Source organism: Lissotriton helveticus, chromosome 3_1 (genome assembly GCF_964261635.1).
Source record: "Lissotriton helveticus chromosome 3_1, aLisHel1.1, whole genome shotgun sequence".
NCBI classification, from domain to species: Eukaryota; Metazoa; Chordata; class Amphibia; order Caudata; family Salamandridae; genus Lissotriton; species Lissotriton helveticus.
In genome coordinates this window covers 1,542,095,194-1,542,119,679 of record NC_136061.1, presented here as the reverse complement: position 1 = coordinate 1,542,119,679, position 24,486 = coordinate 1,542,095,194, and the positions used below count along the sequence as shown (strand labels likewise).

The 24,486-nt window shown below is 44.9% G+C and overlaps 1 protein-coding gene across 1 annotated transcript in view; it reads right to left on the bottom strand.

Annotated features, from left to right (window-relative positions):
* MPZL2 (myelin protein zero like 2) overlaps positions 1 to 24,486 on the bottom strand; it is a 78,804-nt gene that overhangs the window by 26,481 nt on the left and 27,837 nt on the right. Inside the window, exons 3-5 of the mRNA XM_078682256.1 lie at positions 8,985 to 9,195; positions 3,283 to 3,424; positions 2,520 to 2,580 (exon numbers count right to left, since the gene is read on the bottom strand). Coding sequence (XP_078538382.1) covers positions 2,523 to 2,580; positions 3,283 to 3,424; positions 8,985 to 9,195 — 411 coding nt within the window. The 3' untranslated portion in view covers positions 2,520 to 2,522. The remainder of the gene's footprint in view (positions 1 to 2,519; positions 2,581 to 3,282; positions 3,425 to 8,984; positions 9,196 to 24,486) is intronic.

Below are 24,486 nucleotides of genomic sequence, written 5' to 3'. Positions count from 1 at the left end.
GCTCGATCGCTCCGGCCTTCATTGGTATTGAAGTCAGGCGCGCCATCACTGCACCAGGCACGCCGCTCGCTTGTCGACTCCCGAAGGGCTTAGTTTTTGCCGTTTCTCAATGAAGGGCCGCCGTTTTACTTGTCACTGGGGTCAGGGTGCATTGCAGTATCTTTTCCCGTGCCTTTATTGCCGGTTCCGCCAGGATGTGGGTAGGATTTAGTTTTCAAGGGTTGGAGCTCCACTGAAGTGCAGCTACACGGCCATCTTGTCAGGCGATGACGCCATAGGTGCCCTGAAGAGGACCTCAGTACTAAGATGCTGTGCAGACATGTGCAGGTCCATTGAGTTTATCAGTCCTACAGTACTCACACCTTTAGGTGGATTCACCAGATGTGAGATTTCTGGGTCTGATCAAGGCAGACTCGTGCAGCACTTGCAGCCCATAGCGCGTGGCACGTTAGGAGCGCCTGTAGTTACTAGAACCAGGTGAGACAGAGACCTTTAAAGGCATGTGCAAAGTAGGCAACTGCCCAGGGCCTCCACCTTCCAATGGACCCCCGTAGAAGGTGAACTCTCTATTAGACCGCTCTCTGCCTTCTTTTACCTCTGACTCCCAGGGCCGGAGTGGCCATAGCGGGCAAATAGCTGCAAAATCGGTCCTGTACCAAAATCGGCCGAAAACCGGCCCCGGCAAAGAGCTCAGCGGCACCTCCAACCCCCCCCCCACCCCCGAGTGGGGAGGGGGGCCGGCCGAGCATTTTGCCGGGGCCGGTTTTGGTTCCCAGTCCGGCCCTGCTGACTCAGTCTCTCTCGACCCAGTGTCAGCTTAAGGATTTTTGGGGCACTAAACAACATATTTTCAGCTGTTGGTGTGATCTTGTTTCTGAAATTTTAACCTATATTCAGTATTGTTTGGCATCATGCAGGCTTAAAATAGGGGGAAAAGACGGGTCCCCAAAATATGTTTTGCCCAGGACCCCCAAAATCCTTGAGAGGACACAACCTAGCAAGCCTAGGAGACCGACTGTACAGGTTTAGAGCACCTTCTTCATCATTCTAAGGTCCTTGTCCCTGCTTGTTGATACTTTCAGAGTTCTGCAAACCAAGATCTGCTTAGGTTTTTGGCGTGGCCATGGGGACTACAAAGCGTCATTTCATGCTATGGGTTTCTGTAATAGAATTTGCCTCATGCATGTTTTTTTATTTCATTTACATTTTGAAGTTGGCGTACATTTTTATTTCAAAATGCATAGTGGGTGCTAAAGGCCCGGTGGAAGCAAAGAAAAATGGGCCCCAGTCCAAATTACTGGATTGCAAAACACAGCCATAGGTTGGGTGCAGTGGGCCCCTAATGCCCCTAGGCCCAGGTGCCACTACACCTGTTACACTATTAATAGCTACGCCCCAGCATTAGTGTCCAAAACCAGATTAAACAAATGCCTTTGTTCACTTACCAATTACTTCACAAGTTATTTTGCTGGTTTTTTTTTTTTTTGCTTTAGGAACTTTGTTATTTCTCAACCAAGCATAAACTCCATTGCGAGTGATACCAAACATCATTGGAACGGTGAGTGAAAATGGAAGCAACCAACCGTTGAAATGTGCTGTTAAAATCCTCTCTCACTGTAACAGTCAAAAACTCGATCTGCCCCCATGCTTCTAAGAATATATGGCATAACCTTCAGGATCTGGGAGGAAAGTTGGGGGATAGGAGAATCTGCTAGGGAAATCTCAAAAAGTCCTGGTTTCTTGTTCGCATGAAGGTAGGCTGCCTTCCTGCTCAGTTGTAGGTGCACCACTAGATGTGGCCTACAAGTTATGTGCGGGTGGGTCGAGGAGGAAGGAGCAAGTTGTACCAGTGAGTTTATATGCCCTATGTGCCGAGAGGGTGCTGTGCCCAACTTTTAGATGCATATAGAAGTTATGGTGCCAAACACTTTTAAATGTCTAGTAAGGGGAAGATTGTCATCACAACCCTTACACACCCAGTGAGTGTTTTGAAAGGACATGGAATCCACCAGATTTAGGTCTCAGTTGTGTTATGTTAATTTCAATCAATCAATCAATATCAATCAATATAATTTATAATGCGCACAACTCATCCCAGGAGGGGTATCGCAGTATGTGCATCGAGTGGTCATGGTCCCCGCCTGCCGTACTCCCAGTGCAAGGCCGTGGTACCCACAATGCTCTACGCGTCTGCTGTACATGCACGTTATAGGAATGACAAATGGAGAGGTGAAGTGGAGCTACCTACCGAGCAGGAAAAAACTTGGATACACCTTTTATTATATGTTCAAGGGATGTGTCGGGTGGAAGGGGTCGTGGAGGGGCACACATGCTTTGCATCTATCATTTGGCAGGTGTGCAGCAGCAGCACAATGCCCGCCCCCTCCACCATGCCAGCCTGTGTGCATGGAAGGCTTTACATAAATGCTCATGGGCAGGATAGCATCCACCCTTAAAATGCCCTGGGGTAGCTCTGTGCCACATCTGCTCAGTGCCTAGAGAGAGACTATTGGACCTACCTGCTAGAGGCCAGTGTCTGAAGAATCCATCATTTTCTCCCTCACTGTCTCCTTCTCTTTGCTGCAACCAAACAAAAGACAAGAAAAACTCAATGAGAGGCAGCCACTGGCAGTAGGGTCTGCTGGGATGAATGTGAATGGCCATATGGACAAGTAACCAAAAGTGTCTGCACGGCTAAGAGTTTACTGGGGCTCTCGCAAGGATGGTAAGAGGGGGTTGTGGTGAGCTGGTAGGGCACTGCTACTTTAATGTGATGTCCGAGAAGTGGTAGGTGTGTGGCAAGGCAGTGCAAGGCCCTAGCACCAAGCTGACACTACTAGGGCCCACTATGGCTAGCATCCTCTTTTGTAACTGGTTACTTCTTTTCCCCTGCAGCCTCATACCCACTTCCCAAAATTGGCACCAGCATCCAGAGGTTAACACTCCTTCCACAGCTGGTACCCACCTACCATTGTATAATACCCACATTCAACATGTAAGCCACAGAGTCCACTATATGCTACCCTCTTATAGTGAACCCTGTGGACAAGAGGCAGGCTGCCTGACCATCCCCGCCAGGCCTGGTGATGCAGGGCAGCAAGTCCAGCAGGGAGTGTCAGCAGCAACAAGCAGTCTGCATGACCCTCTCAGCGACCCATAGGGCGTTGGGCAACGAGTCCCGGGGGAGGAGCACCGCTCTCATCAGGATTAGACTGAGTGACCATCCCAAACAGGCTTTAGGGTGTAGGACATGGAATCCAGCAGGAGGCGCGCTGTACTTACTTCTCGGTCATAGATATCTCGGTGCTCCTTTTTCTACTCTTCATCCGGTATCTTATCAGCACCACCGCCAGCACCAGTATAATGATAACGACACAAGCCCCGCCTACTGCCAAGGCCAAGATGTACATTTCTGACCAGGTGACTGGGGAGAAAGAGGAAAGGGCACTGGTGACTATCAGTGATAACGTCAATATCATTTACTAGCATTTATCATTTACCCTGCTAACCCCCAATGGCTTCCCATTGAAGCTCGGGTCCAATTCAAAACCGCCTAAGTTAACCACAGAGCACTGCACTCCTCTTCACCCTCCTATCTAAGTGATAAACTGAAAATCTCTGGAGCAAAAAGGGTTCCATAAATGCCCAATCCGTGCTCCTGAAGCCCCCCACCTTCAGTCGAGAACGGTACAAGAGCCAGTCATTCTCGATCAGTGCCATAAGACTCTGGAACTCCTCATCTCCCTCCCTTCGTCCAAGCACCTGCATAGTCACCTTCAAAAAGGGCCTCAAGTTCCACCTATTTGCCAAACAACTGGGTTAATCACCCTCGACCATAACCAAGTACTCTACTCAGGAGACTCATTACCTTCATTGTGTATCCCCACCATCTTAACCAATGCTTGAACCGTGTACATCCCTGTACAATGGCTGCTTTTGTCCTAGTCGTAGCTACTACTACAATATTTCTGAACGTAATTATTGTAACTGTAATTTGTTGTACCCGTATATCATGCTATTGTTGTAAAGTGCTCTGATGCCGTTGGGCCATGTCTGTGCTATATAAAATTGCAAAAACAAAAAATGTAATAAAAGTATTTCAAGCGGTCAGCCTTTTGGACAGGATAATGGACTGACCGCCTTAAGTGTATCCTGCCAGCCTCTGCCATCTTCTAGTGAGTCCTAATTTAAAGATGTGCAACAAGACAATTTCCCCCCCCCCCCCAATTTATGCAAAATGACAGGAAAATTATATGACATTAAGCGCAAATTATATGCAATGCACTTTGGGGTATCTTTAGTGACTACTAAACACAACGGCATTCCTGACATTCAATAGACACTAGAGATGCCGGCAAGATACTTAAGATGCCAGCAGGACGAATGGTTCATGGAAAACATCTCTTGACACATTTTAGCTAAAATGTGAGACATTTTCTGCACAAACTAGTCTTATGCATCAAAAAATACGCATCACATTAGAGGCTGGTGCATTTTTTCCCATTTCGCATAATTTGCATTAATCAAAATCGCACAAATTACAAGTTTAAAGGAACATTTTGCGCATGCCTACTCAGTCAACACATGTGAATAGTCAGAAAATATACTTAATTAAATACAATACTCCTACTTGAACCATACATACTTCTAATCATAGTGAGCTTACGAAGGAAACAAACCGAACCCTTGTTAGAAGAGCTCCCTTCACCCTTTCATCTTTCCATCCATCCTTTCACCATTCCATATTTTCATCCATTGAGCTGTCCTTTTCCATCCTTTCACTAGTACGTCCATCAATACATCTATGTATACATCCATCTTTTCTCTCTGCCATCCTGCCTTTCACTTTTTCTTCCATATTTCCTTTTGAGTTTCCTTCCTTTCTTCTCATGTTATTTCTTTCCTTTCTATCTGCACATCTTTAGTCGTGCATCCTTCCTTTTTCTTTATCTTTCTCGTACTCACTTGTTAGGTTGAGCATTAGAGAACTCTTGTATATATATTGGAGTATATACTTCTTTTGTAGGCTTAAAGCCATTCCTCAGTCCTTCTCATTTGTTTGTTTGTGTTCTTTCAAAATACTTGCTTGCTAGCGGTCAATTCTTCCTCTTTGTCACTCCTTTTGGTCTTTCGTTTACTCCCACAGAGCAGGGGCCAAGTACTGCATTTTTATGCTTTGGTTGTTTTTCTGTTGTTTGGGGGACTATTTTTTTATTTGTTTCCTGCTTATATTACACTGTGGGTGTGTATCCAGCTTCTGCGCCAATATTTATTGCATCTTCCCTCCATTCTACCTCCTCCTCCTGTTGCTGCTGCCATGCTTCCTGCACCTCCCGCTCTGTAGCCGACAGCTGTAATTCATCGGTAGTTGAGGTATTAGTTAAAGGGATGTCATTGTAATAGTAACAGCTCTGTTGCACTTGTGCTTACAGCTGTCTAAGGTAAACATCACAGCATCTGGTGGCATATCGCAACAAGCAGACACAAACGGCTGATGCACACCATTGGCAGGCATAACCCTGAGCTCCAGTTGAAGCACCAAACAAATACGTATAAACTCTGCCTCTGCTCTCCTTTGACTTCTCAGCATAGGTTGTTTTAAGAGACTTGTTTTAGTTTGGCTCGGACTTGCATGGATTTAATCCGCAGCAACATAATTGACTGCCCAGACAGCTACAACTGTGCTAGTTTATGGCGATTCTCCACCCCTCGGGGGCAGGGTTAGGACATCACTCAAATGATGATCACTGGCATCAGATTCGAGAACATTGCAGTCCCACGTGACAAAGTGGATGCTTGACCAGCCCCTTCATTGCCATGTGGGATTGCGGAGGGTCATCAAGCATTGCTCTAACCAGTGCTACATCATTCAAGGAAGTTATGTGCTTTCAGCTGGAGGTGAATGGTTCGCCATAATGCATTCGGAAACCCACCATATTAATGGGGATCATTACACAAAAATCATAAACAGTTCGCTAGTTCTCATTCATGGGTTGTGGAGGGGGCATTGACAGCCCTGTTGTCAGTTATCTCTTCCTATGATCCCTCTGTCCCTCATTTCTTTCTTGTACAATGGTCTCTTGTCTATAACCCTCATGCTACTCCAGTCCCATTGTTCATAGCTTGAGAGGGCAGGAGCAGCCAAGGCTCTGAACCAAGTAGCGGCTGGAATACTGAAGCGGGGGCAGCACAAAGTGGGGGGCGTTAAGGGGCTGGTATAGGAGAGTGGCTACAAGGTGAAGTGCAGCAGAACCCATACACTGCCATTATTGTAGCACACCCCTTAGCACAGTATTTTGAATCTGCCCCTATCACACCATCTAGAGCAGCACACATTGTACTGCTATTTCACTGGATTTACCCTAATGCAGGGTCCACTAAAGTAGAGACGCCATCATCCATTGCACAATTAGGACAGTTGCGACAGAGGCACCCCACCACGCAGACACTGCAGCACCCAGTACTACAGACTAGCCATACCCCCAAATGCAACAGTTCACCAGCATCCTTGGCATCATTCTGCACTACTACCGGTCCCTCGCCCCCCACCTGAGGCAACCCATGAACTTGCACTCACGAACATCTCCATAACCACAGCTCTACAACACTCGCAATATAATCACTACAGTAGACATTACAGTAGCAATATTAACTGCATAATCGACTGCACTGCTGCTACAGCGCCAACATTGCAGCACTCAAGGTACCACCCCTTGTATTTACACAACGCACAGCTACAAGAGCTCGCAGTGGATCGCTTCCGCCTCACTCACCACACTACTCTGCAAAAATCTCAGGGAGCCACTCCCCTTCAAAGTCACTTCCAGACACCATCGAATGCCCCTCCGACTGTTCCAATATTGTACCCCTCGTTGCAGCACTCACTTCGCATCCATTGCACTAGTCAATGCAGCACTTACTGCAGCAATGCCTACTGCACCCCCAATACAGAAGTTCTCACTGAATAAGTGCTTTGACTATCCACCTTACCTATCCACAGCTACTACATTGCAACACATGCTGAAGTACTGCACCTCTACTACAAATACTGCATCCCACCTCAACTGCTGCACCTGAAGAGTTAATTGTCCGAATACTACAATTTACCCCAGCACCTCTACTTAAGCATGCATTGCTGATCCAGCCAGGACAGTATTGCTCCACATCATTCGCTCTATCAACATTACAGCAAAACTAGATGTACCATTTATTGCAAAATGCAGTACACTTAAACTGCAGCACCCTCGATGGTATACCCCGAAAAGTTTATTGTACCGCCACTATCGGAGCCCATTATAATATTGACCACACTACCCAGTGCAATCACAGCAGCCGCATTGTAGAACTGGTACAGCAGCCTTTACTACAGTATCCACAGAATGACTCACTGCAGCCCCACAACCCCTATATCACCACCACCTGCTACACATTTACTGTTGTCTTCCTCCTATACCGATGTCTTATGGATGCCATGTTCCTCTATATACCAGGGTCCATTTGCAAACCATTGTCTTTAATTTATCACAAGCTCTGAATAGTTTCCTAGAAATTAAATTTTTAGCATCAGTTTCGAACTTGTATCAAGTTTCCTGGGTTCTGAAAGCTCCTTTTGGAACAGGGTCAAACCTGGTCTCTTCCTGTGGTCTGAAAACTAGAGTGGTTAATAAAGTCCTACTGGGGATCCAATCTAAATGGAGATATTGCACTTTGCAAGGTGCTGTTAATCTCTTGAAACACAGACAAGCCAGTGACAGCACTCAGCAGCAGTTATTGCTGAAATGCATGATTATTCCAAAATTGCATAGATGCTATTTTCCTCGCATATCAATCTTCCCTGAATGTCATATTCCCTGTTTTATTATCCCATGGATGCAGTTTTTCGCCACATCAAAGATCAATGGGTGTCCTCTTAGTCGTTTGCTCCAAGGACGTTGTATTTCTCTCACCAATGATTTATGCATGCCATCTCATTTACCTCATACTCCAATGTCCTATGGGCTTCACCGTCCTCTATACCCGTGACCCATGGATGTTCTTTTTTCTCCAATATTAATGTCCATGGGTGTGGTCTTCATTGTACCTGTATTCCATGGACCTAATCTTCATTACTTACCCAAGTGTCTTGGGTGCCATCTTTGTCCAAAACTATTTTCTCAGGGTTGGCACCATCTCTATCTCCAGTGTCCAAAGGATGCAATCTCCCCAATACATATGCTGTATGAATGTTCTCACCCTATTGGAAAGCTCTCTCATTAAAGACATCACATTCTTATAACAATATCCAGGGTTGATGGAGCAGACCATTCAGAACTCGGCGGCTAGAATCACTGTCAACCTCCCATGCCGCACTCACCTCACACCAACCCTGAATGAGCTCCACTGGCTCCCCATTCTCAAATGAGCACAATTCACTCTCCTCACCCACACTTTGAAGGCTGTACATAACCCAGGCCAAGCATACCTTAGCAATCGCATCTGCTTTCATAAACATTTCACACACGTCCACTTGCCTGGACTACTACTTGCACCAATCCCACGCATATGGAAAACCAGATCTGGCAGTTGACCCTTCTCCTCCATCATTACTTAAGTGTGGGATGACCTGGCTCTACACTTCTTTAATTCTGCATGAAGTTTAAGGCCTGGCTTTTCGAGTGGTCCCACTAGGCCCAAAGTGTGTCTTTACTCACAGGTGCTCACCACCAGGACATCGACCGGGGTGATAGGGTGCTATACAAATTCGCATAACCTGTAGTAAAGCAGGGCGAAATTATGTGGCATAATTTACAAAATAATACCTAAAAAAGGGCAAATTAGGCAGCATAATGCTGTGCCATGTGTGACAGTAATATTTCGTCATTTCTACGCCCATTAATACCCCCCCCCAGCCATCCACTTCCAAGTTTACCACTTGGATCTTTGTCTCCCACTTCTCACTCGCCAGTGTTCAACACTACTACCTAGATCTCCAAATCCTCACTCACCTTTATTCACCACTCGCAGATGGATCTCCCCGGCCAGCCCGGACACATCTGGAGCATTCCGTACCTGGCACATGAAAGTGCCGCTGTCAGAGTGCTGGAGGTCTCTGATCATGATGGACACATCGTTTCTGTTAACGTTTCCATCCCAAACGGCCCGCCCCCGGAAGGTGCCACTTTCAGGGGGGAATGGCTGCTCCTGGTAGTGGAACACCTAGATGGTAAAGAATACATAGTATTTTAGCTTGTCTTTATGCTCACTGCACATACACATCGCACGCCAGGACTGTAGGAAGAGACAAGCAGTGGTTGTATGAGTTCTTGAGTCGATAACTGGGCCCGCTTCAGTCCTTTTAAGAAGTTTTTAATCCTGGAAAAAATCCAACATTGAGACATTTCCCTAAATATATTTGTGACAGAATGGCAGATATCTGCCATGAACTCACTATGGCCCCAGTCGATGATATTACATTATTCCCCTCAAACAACTTGAGTACTTCCATTACTTTGGCCACCTTTACTTACACACACATCATCCACCAATCCATAGCACTGAAATGACCTTCACTACTTCCCATATTCCTAACTTTAAATTGTATCATGATACGGAGTCTTTCCCTAATCTTAATCTTCTAACCTTTATGCTGGCTAAAAATACAATTACATTACTTGAATTCATTAAAATAAGTTACCTTAGTCTTACTAATCCGAACTATAATGTTAAATAGTTTTCACTATAACAAATACTAAGTCCAGTCCTATTTTTCAAATCTAAGTAAAATATGTAAAAACTATATTTGATGGTAATGCTTACCATCACATTTTAACACAAATCAAATGAATTTATACTGTATTAAATTAATTTTACAAACTCTAGATTGAAGATTGCAATAATGTGTTTTGACTCTCTACAACTTTATACTTCCTTAAATACTTTTAGTTTAATTGCATTCAGTCAATTTAATATTTAAACTAATTTAGGGTCGTATCTATTAATAGTGTATCCTGTTTCAGTGGCAGCGGCGTCCCTATTAGGACTGTCTTTCACTACCACACTGACTAGGGCATCCATTTCTGTTATACGCATTAGGATCCAAGGCCCGTTGCTGCGCCGCTGCTGCACTATTGAGATATAAGAAATTAAACATAATTACAGTAATATGTTATCTTACTCTAACACTACCACTAAACCTTAATTTTAATTACATTATTTTTCAATTAACCTAAACCAAAGGAGTATGATAATATAACATTGTTTACTAATTATTTAGTTATTGGTTTTGTGTTAATGCTAGGTTATGTTCACTTTCTATTTGCTTTGGGAAAAGTGACCTTCACTCAGTTAAGATAGAAAAAGTAAACATCCTGCTGAAGTAAGTAAAGTGAAGTAAATGTCACAAAGCGTAGGGGTCGTTATAAAGGTCAGATGGCCTCCCTTTGAATCACCATCTTCAGCACTTTCTCAAGTTCTCAATCTCTCACTATACAGCTTCAAAACACCCAGCCTTGCTCTAGGAATGCACCAAACTCAAGGGTCAAAGGAGTTCTCCCAATTGAGCGCTTGGAGGGAAGAACAGGTTGGCTACTCAGGGCCCCAGTACTAGACTCTACCAGTAACAGGGATCGCTGGTCAAAGAAGGATTCCAAGTAAAGCGAAATAACACTCCTAATGGTTTTCCCTGAACACATTTTGAAATCCTGTTGGTAGGGGAGTAGCCGGCATTACCGAGGGAGGCAAATATTAAAAATGTCATGGTGCTTTGGGTCTGTGGTGGTCCGGGTGCCTGGTGGACAATCAGGAGTTAGTTCAAATGAAGTGACAAATTGCATATTTGTAAGCACTGTATATTGGTGAAAACATGCTAAAATATAACCAACAGTCAAATGGATTGTGCATTTAGGCTAATAGGATTGAAATACCATTTAACATAAGGACTCGAGTTCTCCTAAATAATTTCATGAGATGAAAAACAACGAATATATCACTCAAGAGCAAATTACAAAACATAGAATCTGGTTCTTTAGAAAGAAATAGAGGTCTCTCAAAAGAGGATATCTATTTTTCATTTAAATACATGCATACAACAAGCATTTGCAATGCAATAGGTCTCGCATTAGGAAAGTTTGAGGTATTGGTATTGTAAATGACAATTTTTTAATTTATGTGTTGGTTTTGAAAATAGTGAAATTAATAGCTTTGTCATTTACAATGCCAATAGTTTTCACTTTCGCAAACGTGACACCTATAGCATTTGTAAGAGAGAGAGAGCCTGCTCGGCTCTATCCTTCCCTTTAATTCGCTGGCTTGCCCACCTTTACCCGATACACCGTGCTAAGAAGAAGGGGCATATGGTGTACAATCATGCAGACTGCGGTTTGCTAAAATACTTCTATTTTGAAACACATAGGCGCATCTTGCTATAGGAGTCCTGGTGTGTGTACCCCAGGCACGCTTGTGATGCGAAGATGTTGGTTGTAATGATGTGTGTTAAGCAGAGTGCTCAGACAGGAGTGCTGTAATAAATGACAAACAAATTACCGTGCGAAGGATCATAAGTGGGCTAAACATGTCCAGTAAAGGCTACATAAATGCAATTGCAATCCAGTGTTTCCGAGGCAGACTGTGCTGTGGTAGTAGTTGTATATATACAATGTTCTCATGCACTCTGTGCTCGGGGGAGGGGTGCGGCGTGTTCTCACGAGATCTCCTCCCCAGCAGTTGCTGTCAGTGCCCGGCTCTGCAGTACCATGGCGGCGCTAGCTGTGCTAGCTGTGCGGAGGCTGCTATGGGTGCAGCGACTGAGCTGTCCCGGCTCAAGGGGCTACGAGACCCGCCTGGTGCACAGCGGCGGCGCCGGTGCCGCCTCCCTTTGGTCGGTGCGGCGGATGGCCAAACTCGGTGCCGCTTCGGGGGCTGTGTGCTGCGCCATCTACTACCTATACCGGACCCGTTATATTCCCACGGAGTCGCTCCACGCCTCCGCCGAAAACCGAGGTACCCGACAGCGTCTGCAGAGCGGCGCCGGTCTCAGGCGGGAGCAGGCAGCCCGCCTGCCCCCGCGGCTCTCCCTCCTGCCGGTAGCAGCGGCGGCCAGTGAAACGGTAGGAGGCTCCTCAGTATCACGAACACCAGCCCAGAGGGTCGGTGGCAGTGGAGGGTTATCAGGGCGCTATCCCTGTCAGCGTCTGTGCTGGGGCTTGGTCCATGTAAGCGCCTGCACCCAGCTGATGTGATGACAAGAGCAGAGGGAGCCACCCCACCTCTCAGGGTAGCGGGGAGTTCTCCTCCCCGCCCACATACAGTGGGCCTGCTCTCTCACAGATAATCTTCCTCCCATGTCTTCTTCCCCTTAACCCAGTTCTCCGACCTTTCAGAAATGCACATAGAGGAACACCCCCGTTTACCATTTTCCACTCCTCCAGCGCCCCTCCATCCCAGCACAAGATATCGCCTCTCGTCCGTAGACTGTCCTTCAACCCTTACATACCCTCTAGTATAGAAGTGCTTGCTCGATGTGCTTGCTGACGTGTATTCACTTCTTCCCAAATGATTTAATATTTACAAAGATGACTTGGTTGCCACTGTTTTATTTGGAAAAACCTGTTTTAAAAATAGATTTTAAATATATTTTAAAAAATATGTATTCGGCTGCGCACTGGGTGAATTCGTCTGCGTTTGTTTACATCTTGGTATGTTATCATGTAATAAGAAAGCCTGGTATAAATTGTGAAACATTCATAGTCTGCACCGGGACCCGTGAGCACGAGTGGCAGTGAACTACTCTTCCTCTGCTCATACGACCCTCCGCTAATAGTGTGAGTACAGCGGCGTGAGTCTGTGTCCCCGTTTCAGCCTTTGTGATGAGCTGGGAGAGGCAAGGAGACCTGCAAGGGTAGCAGCATGTACCGCTGGCAGCAGGTGCAACGTCAGGGATGTGTCAGGAGGGCAATGACCCTGCCGTCGTCATAGGCCCCTACAGAAAAGCTAATGGCGGAAGACCTTGACTTTTCAGTATGTCAAGGTCTCAGTTTGTATCATTTTTGTTCCTATTGTGAAGCGCTCTGACGCCTTCGGGTAAAGTCCGCGCTATATAAAATTGCATAAATAAATAAATAAAATAAATAAAGTGGGTAAAACTCTTAAGTGGTACCTGGTGATGAGTGTGGGACTCCCGATAGAGATAGTTATGTTCCTTTTGCCCCAGGGCTGAGGGGATGAGGTATATGTTGTCGAGCGAGTTGACCGCTGGTTCCTGCAGAATGTCCCCACGGGCTTCGACAGGGAGCTGACTCAGGCTTCTGCGACCAGCCTGGCAGGTTCCAGAGATCAGATTTTTGCAAGCCTTAGCTCAAATGCTGACAGCGTGTGGACAAGTCACCCGGCTCAGAGCATTTTTGTGTATACTGGCATGCTTCCCCAGTGAAATCTATTGAAAACCAGCTTTCGAAATAATGCTAACAGCGAGCATGTTATTTAAAAGGCAGCCTTGGAAAAACGAAAATAATAAAAGCAAAACAAATAATAATTAAAAGCCAGCTTTAGAAATAATGCTCACAGCAAGCGTGTTCACTCAAAGGCAGCCTTGGGAAAACGAAACTGATGAAAGCGAAACTGACACTGCACACACAGCAAGCAGCCAGCAGCGCGCTCCCGCGGTCAAAACTGACAATGAACAGGCGCGCGTCTGACTCGTGTCTACATTCCCAAATACGGCTGACAATAGTTGTCTACGCAGACAGCAATCAATGCTTTCGCATTGAATGCAGGTCTGCTCGACCTAAAAAGGAATTGTCATGGTACAGTAAAGAGCACGTTCAGGCTCAACTAAATACATGGTCATCTGCTTCATCACCTACATATCATATTTATACCTAAATGTCCAGATTGGATTTAGTTAAAATAGAATAAAACTTAAAAACATCCTTAAAGACCGAAAACTACCCTACTACTAAAAGATTCAGTAGCCTTTAATGCTGCAAAATAATCAAAAATCTGTAGAATTCATTAAGCATACCAATGTATTATTTTTGAAAAGTTAACTCTAATTGGCGAGAAGTCTCCATTAACAGTACAGTCATACAGCACATTCTATAAACCCAGGAACGACCAGGTGCCTGCTTGGATTATCTAAGTCCAGTGCTTTCACTTTTGTGGTTGTATTACTCTTACAGGGTTAGGCGCACCTTTTCAAATACCCTTTAGCCTAATCATTTTGAGCGACAGTGCTTTCTGGCTGTCAATGTCTTCTTGAAAAGGTTCGATATACTACAACTGGTGCTTGGCTGCTCTGTTTTATCGTCCTGAAGAAAACTAAAAAAGTGATGGGTGGAATGCTTGACTTCACCTCCCCACGAGCCTTTACTTGGGCCACTTCCCAGTCCATCATTTATTTGCCCACTACACCATTTCAAACCGGAACCAGCCATCTGCAAAGCATCCTTTGCCCTGCTCCAATGGCAATGGGCCGGCCCAAACTGCTGGCCGATGTCCACTCTGAATGGAAATAAGCTCCGCAATGGGTCCTATGTTAACTGTCGCTGGAACCAAGTAGCATCCTAGAGAAGAGGCCAAAATAGGCTGAAGTTGGTCTGGAGTTTCATGTGTTCCAGTTTAGAGGGGACCTTGCCTGGAAGGCAATTTTGGCAGGACTGTTCCTATTGGAGCGGGACCAAGATTGATTTGCATTTGACTGGTTCTGGTCTCAGGTGGCATCGTGAACAAAAAATATGATGGACTCGATGCAGCCTCAAGTAATGACCAGGAGCGGAGATAAATTCTAGCATTCCATCCATTACTTTATGGGTTTTTTCAGTGCAACACCCAATGTTATCTTCCAACACATATATCCCAATCAAACCAACCTTTGTTAAAAATAAAGGATATAGGTATTTCCATCCTTTCTATAGATCTTATATTATAGCATGCTTGCTGCTCATGTGTGCTGCTAATCAGCCTCTCCCGACAGTTCCAATACTACAGGTTTAAAAAGATTTTTCCTTAAACCACTGAAATTGCTTTTAAATACCAGTCGCTGTGAGGGTAATCCGTACATATGCAGAGGGCTATTAAAACACCCAAGTGCTGCCTATAAAAAACATGTAAAAAAAGCAAAACCTTTAAAATATTCAAATATATACCTTTACGCATCCATTTACCTTAACAGAGTCCACTAAAAATAAAACATGAAATTGCTGATAGTTATGCACCACACCTACCACAAGACAAAAATAATTACAATCTTGGAAATCTAGTCTCCAACCTTGCCCATCGAGCAATATTTGCAAAGCTACAATGTTGAAAGGCAGTCTAGTAACAGCAGGATGGCAAACAGAGGGGGGACGAATCATATGTTGATTCTATAGAGTACTGAGGGAATCGGGATGTTTTTATTAAACGGACAACGATCGTTAGCAAGGACATGGGTGGATTATTTTAGAAAGTAGGTGGCCAGCTTATTCCAAAGAGCATTCTGGTTGGGTTCGGACCAGTTTGCCTGACCAGGAACAGTACAAGGATGTTTGGCGCTCCGGCAAGACAATATTGGGTGCCGGACTGCTCCCCGCACACAAAGTAATCAGCCATTTACTTGTTATGTTATTTTATTTGATTCTTGGTATAGCGTACACCTCATCCCCGTAGTACAGCTCGGTGCTGTAGGGCAGGTAGGTTGCAAAGAGCTAGAACAGCCAGGTTTTCAGCTTTTCTTGAATTCCACCAAGCTTGGGCTTGTTCGAAAGGAAAGAGCCACAAGGCAGCAACCTTGTTAAGATCTATTAATGTGTATAACCCGAGGCTGGCATCTTAAACCACCTGCAATTTCAATAGTATGATCCCTCCATTACTTAGTTTAATCCAGCTGTTGGCCGTTCTTGAAGGCACTAGGTTTCCCTTTTCGGATTTCAAAAGATTAAACGTATGCATGTTGGCACAGGTGACATGTAACATTACCACTTTCTCCAACTGAAGAAAAAAATTTAAAAACAGCGCTTAGTCTAACAAAGGCACTAAAAACAGTACAACAGAGGCGTGGAGAGAAACCTCAACCTGGCTCTCTTGCTCTCAAACACTGCTGTTCCGAATGCTAAACTAGATCTGTTCTGCCCCAACGCACACCTGGCAGCCACCAGATACAGCACAACAAAGCACAGCACATCAGCAACAAACTGATATCTTTAGGTGAGAAGGAGTCTAGTGAGACAGAACTGCAAAGACATACCGAATCCTAAGTCAGTTAATCACCCAGTATTTTATTTTTTTCTTAGGCAAATGCATGTGCAGTCAGTCCATGAGTTTTTATTTAGTTTCACCTTATAAGTAGGTCCTAAAAAAAATCCTAGCATGCCATGTGTTTTTGGCAAACAAATAAAATAAGGACGGCCTGAAGATGTCACTTGGCAAGTGGCCATAAAGCAGCTTAAACACACAAAGCGGTCATGTAGATGTCATTTGGGAAAGTCCGGGGGAGATTTAGTATAATATAATGCATATTAACCTGAATTAGAGTAAGGGAGGTTTCGTGAAGGAGAAAGTAAAAAAAACAAAACAATTTTTAGCTTAAAGCACAAGGGGTCTCCCAAAATGTTGGCTGGTATGGAGGTGCCATATAAACCAGACCACCGGAAAAGCCTTTTTTTTCATGGAAGGAGTAGACTGGTCATCTTTATGAGCATCAGAAAGTATGGGGCTGCCTGGCAATGCTTTAAAGTTGCACACCCAAATCTGAACTGAGAAATGTAATATATTCAGATAAGATTGGAGGGTGAAAGAAGCAGAGGTTCATTCCGCTTCCAGATGACAGTCTATTAATCGAAAAGAGGGAGGAGAATTAATCACATATGTCGATATACCAGAGTCTCAGGGAAGATGGTTTCGGAGACCTTCAACCACATAGTCACAGTTTGCGGTGTAGATTATCTCCACTCGTGTGGCTTGGTAGATCGTGTCATCATCGGGTTTGTCACTTGAGTGTTCCATTCTCCAAGTGACCCACCGTAATCCATCAGGAGGGAGACTGTCTGGATGTTGACGGTAGTGGGAGGCTAAAATTATCTCCTATCCTGTATGGAAAAGGATATTGAACAAAGAATCAGAATCGGAATAAGATTAAAAGAAGGAGTCTTGTTTCAGTGGGTAAGTAAATTGTCCACAACATCTAGTAGCCAGGTCAACATGTTTTACCGAACATTGCACCTAGGGGTCTTTTGGCCTTCGTCAGGCCCTGAGAGAGTGAGGGGTCTGACGTTTTGAGCTCTCTACACACAATGTAGATAAGTATATTCACTCACCAATCTTCGTCATTGAGCACGTTCTGCTCCCGACTGGTCAGTGTTATAGGCTCAGACATTGGCCCATAACTGTAAGGAAATCAGGAAAGTGAATAGCAACAGCACCTGGGTATAGTATTATTTAAAACCGATCCCCAATGTACCCAGTGAGACACCAAGGAAAAATAACTAATATCACTGGAACGTTCAAGTGACAGACCCAGTGATGACCCTATCCACAAAGCCACATGAGCGGAGATAATATACACCGCAAACTGTGAATGGGTGGTTAAGGGTCTCCGAAACAATCTTCCCTGAGATTCTAATATATTGACATATGTGGTTCATTCTGCCCCCTTTTTTTGATTAACAGACACACTGAAGTACTCCTCTACGAGACAATGACATAAAATTACAGATATACCGAAAGGCTATCTCTGAAGCAAGTATGATGAGTCTTTATTAAGTATTAAGTTATAACCATCAGACGTCTCCAAATCTTTCCAACTGATCCTTCAATTCTCCTTCTGACATAACCCCAACATTCCCAACGAGCTCTACCTGAACGTTTTCCAAGATAAGGATCAAGGTAGATTATGAGTAGGGAGAGACTGGTACCTGGGATACACCTTTTTATGTGTATTATAACACAGCTCCTTCTTATTATAATGAAAATAATGATGAACCAACACAGAGATACAGCAACATAGCACAACCTGTGTGGAAGAACAAGGTAAATCCCTAAAATTACTATCATAATGTGGAAGAAAAATAAAAAATAAAAACTGTTGTCCAAAGAATAAAGAAAGGTAGTCCACATCCTGCGAGGAAAAAAACAATGCGGACATAACCCAATACAAAAAACAAAAGATTAATTGACATGGTAGTCTCTGTGCGACCCCGGGAAGCATATGGCCCTTCTCTCTCTTCCAGTCTTTATGTGGTTGCTTAATTTTCTACAGCATCAGTAGGTAACCTTCTAGGGCATGGTGTTATTCTGCCCATATTCCACATACTACCATTTTCCAACATTTTTTTATTACTTCTTTTATTCTTTCTGCATTATGATATTTGTCAGACTTGTTCTGACCACTGTTAGTTTTTTGACCAATATCACACTCTCCAATTTCGGATCCACACTCCCCTCTACCAATTTTTGTTTTGCTGGTTTATAACCTTCTTTATTTGTGGAAATATCTACATTTGTTTAAATAACCAATTCAGTGATAATTTTGTCCCAGGTTTCCTACTTCTCAGCATCTCAAATGGAGCTAAACCTGTGACACTACTGGGTGTGGTATGATAAGAGCAAAGCATACCCTTAATCGTTTGATTGACCGGTTTAGATGATACAATGGCTAACTAAATTGTCTCTTTAATCATTCTATTAGCCCTTTCCACCATCCCATTGACTTTTGGACAGTACAGTGGAGTTTTTAGATGTTTGATGAACAGATACGACATGAAATCCTTCATTTCTTTGATAAAAATTGGAATCCATTATCGGTAATTAAAGTGATAGGGATATTTTCTGATTTGAATATATCTGTTAACTCCTTCGCTGCTAGCTCCCCCCCCCCCTGCCCCCCCCCCCCCCCCCCCACCGCTAAGAATTTTTTGGCTATTTGTGGTAGTTTGCGCTTAGGCTCCTGTAACGTTTTGTCCACATAAGGTATCCACGCCAAATTTATGTACTTTTCCCCAACATAAAGGTATCCAGGGTTTGTGGACTCCCCTGGAGGGGACCTAGAAATGAGCCAAACTACAGCAACATTTTATTTTTTTGGTGCGGTGCTGCAGAAGAAAGCAGCAGTTTTTTCCCTGCAAATGGTATCAACAATGGGTTTGTGGTGCTAAAATCACCATATTCACAGCTTTCAGGGACAGGCATACTTGTCATAAAACAAATATTTTCTACACAGTTTTGGCATTTTACTGGGACATAGACTATTTTTACTATTTTTTGTGCTTTCAATGGACCTTTTTTCCGCAATGTGCTTAGCTGTGGATTTTGGACCCTAGCTCAGCCGGGACATGGGGAAACCTAGCAAACCTGTAAATTTTTGAAAGCTAGACATCCTGGGGAATCCAGGATGGGGTGACTTGTGTGGCTCTCACCAGGTTCTGATACCCAGAATCCCTTGCAAACCTCAAACTTTGTCAGAAAAAACAAATTTCCCTCACTTTTCTGTGATGGAACGTTATTGAATCTGCAGGGAGCCACAAACATCCACCCACCCAGCATTTCCCAAAGTCTCCCAATAAACATGGTACCTCACTTGTGTGGGTAGGCCTAGTGCCTGTGACAGGAAACGGCCCAAAACGCAACGTGGGCACATTACATTTCTACAGTGAAAATGGACCCTTTATTCACAATGTGCCTAGCTGTGGATTTTGGATCCTTGCTCAGCTGGCTCCTAGGGAAACCTAGCAAACCTGCACATTTTTGAAAACTAGACACCCAGGGGAATCCAAGATGGGGTGACTTGTATGGCTATTACCAGGTTCTGTTACCCAGAATCCCTTGCAAACCTCAAACTTTGTAAAAACAAACAAAAAACGCAAACATTTTCCTCACTTTTCTGTGATGGAAAGTTCTCAAATCTGCTGGGAGCCACAACCTTCCACCCACCCAGCATTCCCCAAAGTCTCCCGGTAAAAAGGATACCTCACTTGTGTGGGTAGGCCTAGTGCCCGCGACAGGAAATGGCCCAAAGTGTACTGTGGAGACTTCAAAATGTTCAATCACAAAACGATCTGGTTTTGCGAGGGAGTCACCTGCATTTTTGGTCCTGGGCTCAGCGGCCATCTTGGGAAACCTACCAATTTCAGACATTTCTGAAAACTGGAGTCCAGGGACGTGTGGCTTGCGTGGATCTCCCAAGAGAGGTATAATTTTTCTCAGGAGACCAAGGGGAACGCTGGGTAGTAGGAAATGTGTGCCTGCGCGGTGATCCTACAGCTTATCCACACAGAAATGTGAGGAAAATGTGACTGGACATCCAGACCCGCCAGGCCCCATCCAATATCTTGAGATGAGCCTTCTTATAAAATCTCCGGTCTACTTCGCACAATAGTAAGCCAAAAGCCTTTCTCCCTAACAGCAGCTCAAAAATTGAAGGGGGCCTCTGAGCGTCAATATTTCCTACACCGGGACTCGCCTCAAAATGGAAAAGGACCGTCATTTGTGCCAAAAGACAGGTCCAATGGTATAATCTTAAATTTGGTAAAGCCAGCCCACCTCTTTCCCTAGGGAGTAACAACAAGTTGGTGGAGCGCCTAACCTTCCTATACTGCCAGACAAATCTGATAAAGACAGACTCCAGATTTTTGATTATTTTCTCCTCGAGAAATAGTGGTATAGCCCGGAAGAGGCACAACACTTTGGAAACAGTCATTTTTAGTGCATTTACTCTCCTTATCAGTGATAGATGTAGCACGTCTATTTTTCTCAGATCTGCCTCTATAGATTTAATAAGCGGGATATAGTTTTCTTCTATTATTTTATCCACTGAGGCCTTCATTTTCACACCTAGATAAATGGCAGCATCAACAAATCTCGAATCTGACTTAATCTTTTTAGTACAGATTATCTGCGTTTTAGATTCATTTAGTAAATACCCTGAGTGACGGCCAAATCCCTTTGCAAGTTTGGCCAAAACAGGCATCGCCTGCCGAGGATCGGTAGTAAAAACCGCGAGATCATCCGCGTAAGCCAGTATTTTATTTTTGTAGCCATTCAGGACCACGGGGCTAATCCTAGGGCAGCCTATGATTTCCTGAATCAGAGGGTCAATATAAAGAGAGAAAAGAATTGGGGAACACGGGCACCCCTGGTGTGTTCCTCTCTTTATAGCTATTGTTCCCGACCTCTCGCCCATGACCACCACTCTGGCTACAGGGTCTGAATACATGGACTTTAGAGCGCTAATGATTTTGTCCCCGAAACCCCTCCCTGCCAGGATACCCCAGAGAAAGCCCCAGACCACACGGTCAAAAGCCTTCTCTGCGTCGAGCAGGATCATGACATCTCCCTCCCCATAGCAGCATGGGCGTCAAACAGGGCTATAGCTCTTCTTGTGTGATCCGTCGTCCCACGCCCGGGAACAAACCCATGCTGCCAAGGGGAGACGAGGCCGCCAATGATCCTGCCCAACCTTCTAGCCCAAATCTTGGAATACAGCTTCGTATCCGTGTTTATCAGCGATATTGGTCTATACAACCCTGGGTTCTCTCTTGGTTTCCCCCTTTTGTGAAAAATTATTATATTGGTTTCTCTCCAAGAATCCGGGATCAGCCCTGAACAGAGTATCCCATTAAAAAGATCCACAAGAAGCGGGCTGACCTCAGACTCAATAGATTTATATACCTCCAGGGGGATTCTGTCTGGGCCAGCAGCCTTGCCCGAGGCCAGCTCCTGAATTGCAGCCGTAACCTCAATCCCGGTTATGTCCTTATCCAATTCCGCCCTTGATAAATCATCTAATCGTGGGCCATTATCCCAGCAACCTCCTGCTTGACCTCCATCCTGCTCTTCCTCGTCGTACAATTTTTGATAAAAGTTCTTGAACACCTGTAGAAACTCATTGGCCTCAGTATACTCCTTATCGTTCTCAATTAGGTTAGTGATTATATTTTTAGATTTTTCCTATCTTAATCGTAGTGCAAGGGCTCTACCAGCATGTTCTCTTGTTTCATACCTCCTGGCCCTAGAACCTTGAAACTCCCCAATCGCCTTCTGAGTAATCACCTTCTGCAGTTCAGCCTTCACAGTCAGGATTGTCTTTTGGCTATCGCTGCCATCCCTCCCAAGGGCAATAACCTTTATATGTTGTTCTTCCGAGGCAGCTAATTTCTCCAATAGTCGCTCCACCTCCCTCCTATGCTCTTTTCTCAGCCTAGCTGAAAAGCTTATAGATTCGCCCCTTAGAGCAGCTTTAAAAGCCTCCCAAACAATATTACAGGAGGAGCTATATCTATTGGCTGCAAAGAATTCCCCAGTCCACCTCGTGAGATGCTCAACAAATCTAGTATCCACCAGTAATCTCCTTTCAAATGTCCAAGACGTTCTTTTCCTTTCCACCACTTCCAAATCATATGAGACTACCAACGGATTATGATCAGAGATTGTCCTCGGCAGTTTGATTATGCCAACTTTACTGATTTCGGGAGAGGAGATAAAAACATAGTCCAGTTTAGTGTATTTCTGGAACAGATTTGAAAAGTAGGTAAAACCAGGGTTTTGGGGCTCTTTAGACCCCCATACATCTATAAATCCAAGCGACCCCATAAGGGCCTTTATTGCCCTATTGACCCTAGGTTTCCGCCCAATAAAGGTTATCCGGTCATCCCAATCTGCAGAGATATTTAGGTCTCCACAAAAAATTATAGGGGTATGCCACCCGACTAGTTCAACTTCTAAAAAATCATAAATCTCTGGGTCATCTTCGTTGGATCCATAGACTACACACAATGTATAGCCCATTTCCATCTCTGCAATTACCCATCTACCACACCCATCTGCCTTAACCCTTTTAACCCCTCCCAGAGATGTCCTAGCTAAAATTTCCACCCCCCTAATTGTCGAAGATTGCGATGAGCATGCCACTAACTCGAACCCATTCAGGAACAGAAGGTTCCACTTTGCCCATGGAAAATGCGTCTCGTGGAGACAAAGAACATCAATTCTATTAAATTTCACAAAATATGCCAGTCTTTGACGTTTCCTCCAATCATTTAATCCTCCTACATTCATTGTGCAGATTCTAACGTTAGCCATCCTGGCATTTATCTAGACCAATCATAAAAGCCTTAACCTCATCTCTTCTGTCTTTTACTGAACAGACCCTTGGTTCAAACAAACCATCAAAAAGGCACCCTTTTCTCCCATTTTCTTGTTTTCCCCCTCCGAGCACCCTCCCACCCCCGTCTCCTCACCTCCCCCCTCAGTCCCCCCCACCCCCCAGCATTCGACCCACCCCCCCTGCAACCCTCCCCCTACCCTACTCTGTGAAGCGCACAGTCCTGGTCTGTGCACGTGATGGACTTGCGGTGTTTGCAGTGAGGACAATGCATTAACAAAAAATATAAACCAGACAAAAGAACCCAAACATCAACGATAATCATACCCAAATTCCCAGCCTGAGGCTCTTGCCCGACACTCTATAAATACACTACATAGATCTTCTCAAACTTGGTCCACCCTATTTGCCCAGCGAGTCAAGATATTCTTTGGCCTTCATTTCTGAGGAGAAATAAAATGTCCTCCCATTGTTAATGATTTTTAACTGTGCCGGGTTTATCAGGAAGGCTTGGAGTTTTTTGTCCTGAAAAGACTTGATCATGCACCTGAGACGCCAGCGCCTCTCTACGGTCGCATGGCAGAAGTCTGGGCGGACAAAGAATGAAACCCCGTCACAGCTCCTCCTGGCATCAGGCCTGGCCCCTTTCTGCGATAGCCTGCCTGAGAATATAATTACCCAGGAAAATTAATACTGCCCTAGGTTTGTCTCCTTCCTTGGCATTCCTACATATTTTAAACAGGGTACGGTGCACTCTCTGCATCTCATTCGACCAATCCCAGCTGGATAACTGAGGGAAAGCTTGCTGGAAGAGTTTAATAATATATGCCCTAATGTCCGAACCCTCAACCCCCTCCGGGATTCCCAGGACCCGCAGGTTATTCCTGCGAAGCCTATTCTCCATCTCCTCCAGTTTCCACTGTATGTCCACCACCTGAGAACAGTGGGCGTCGACCTTAGTGACCGCTTCTGCCACCTCGGCTTCCGTTGCCACCACCCGCTCTTCCAAGTTTGACACTCTGTCCCCGGTGTTGGCACACGCATTGGATAGCTTCCTCACCACGCCTTGCATCTTCCTCATTGCAGCCTGGGACTTGCGGTTGTCTTGGTGTGTTTCCTCCCTATGCGCGAGTATTTCTTGGTGAATTGTCTCCAGAAGGGACATTTGTGTAAGTTCCACAAGTGGACTGCCCTGTAAGGGCATGGCGGATGAATGGTCCCAGCTCAGTTCCCGTTGAGCAAGCGCTTGACCCCTAGCTCCCGCAATGGACTTCAGCGCAGTCGCTGGCTGATCGGGCTCAGGATCACTCTCTGAGTCCAAATAAGAGCTATGTTCCTCTTCATCCTCAGACCACTCAGACCCTTCTGAGACCGAGTAAAAGGCTTCGCTCGGAACACTCTTTTTCCATTCCAGCTCCACCAGCTGCCCCACCTTCCTC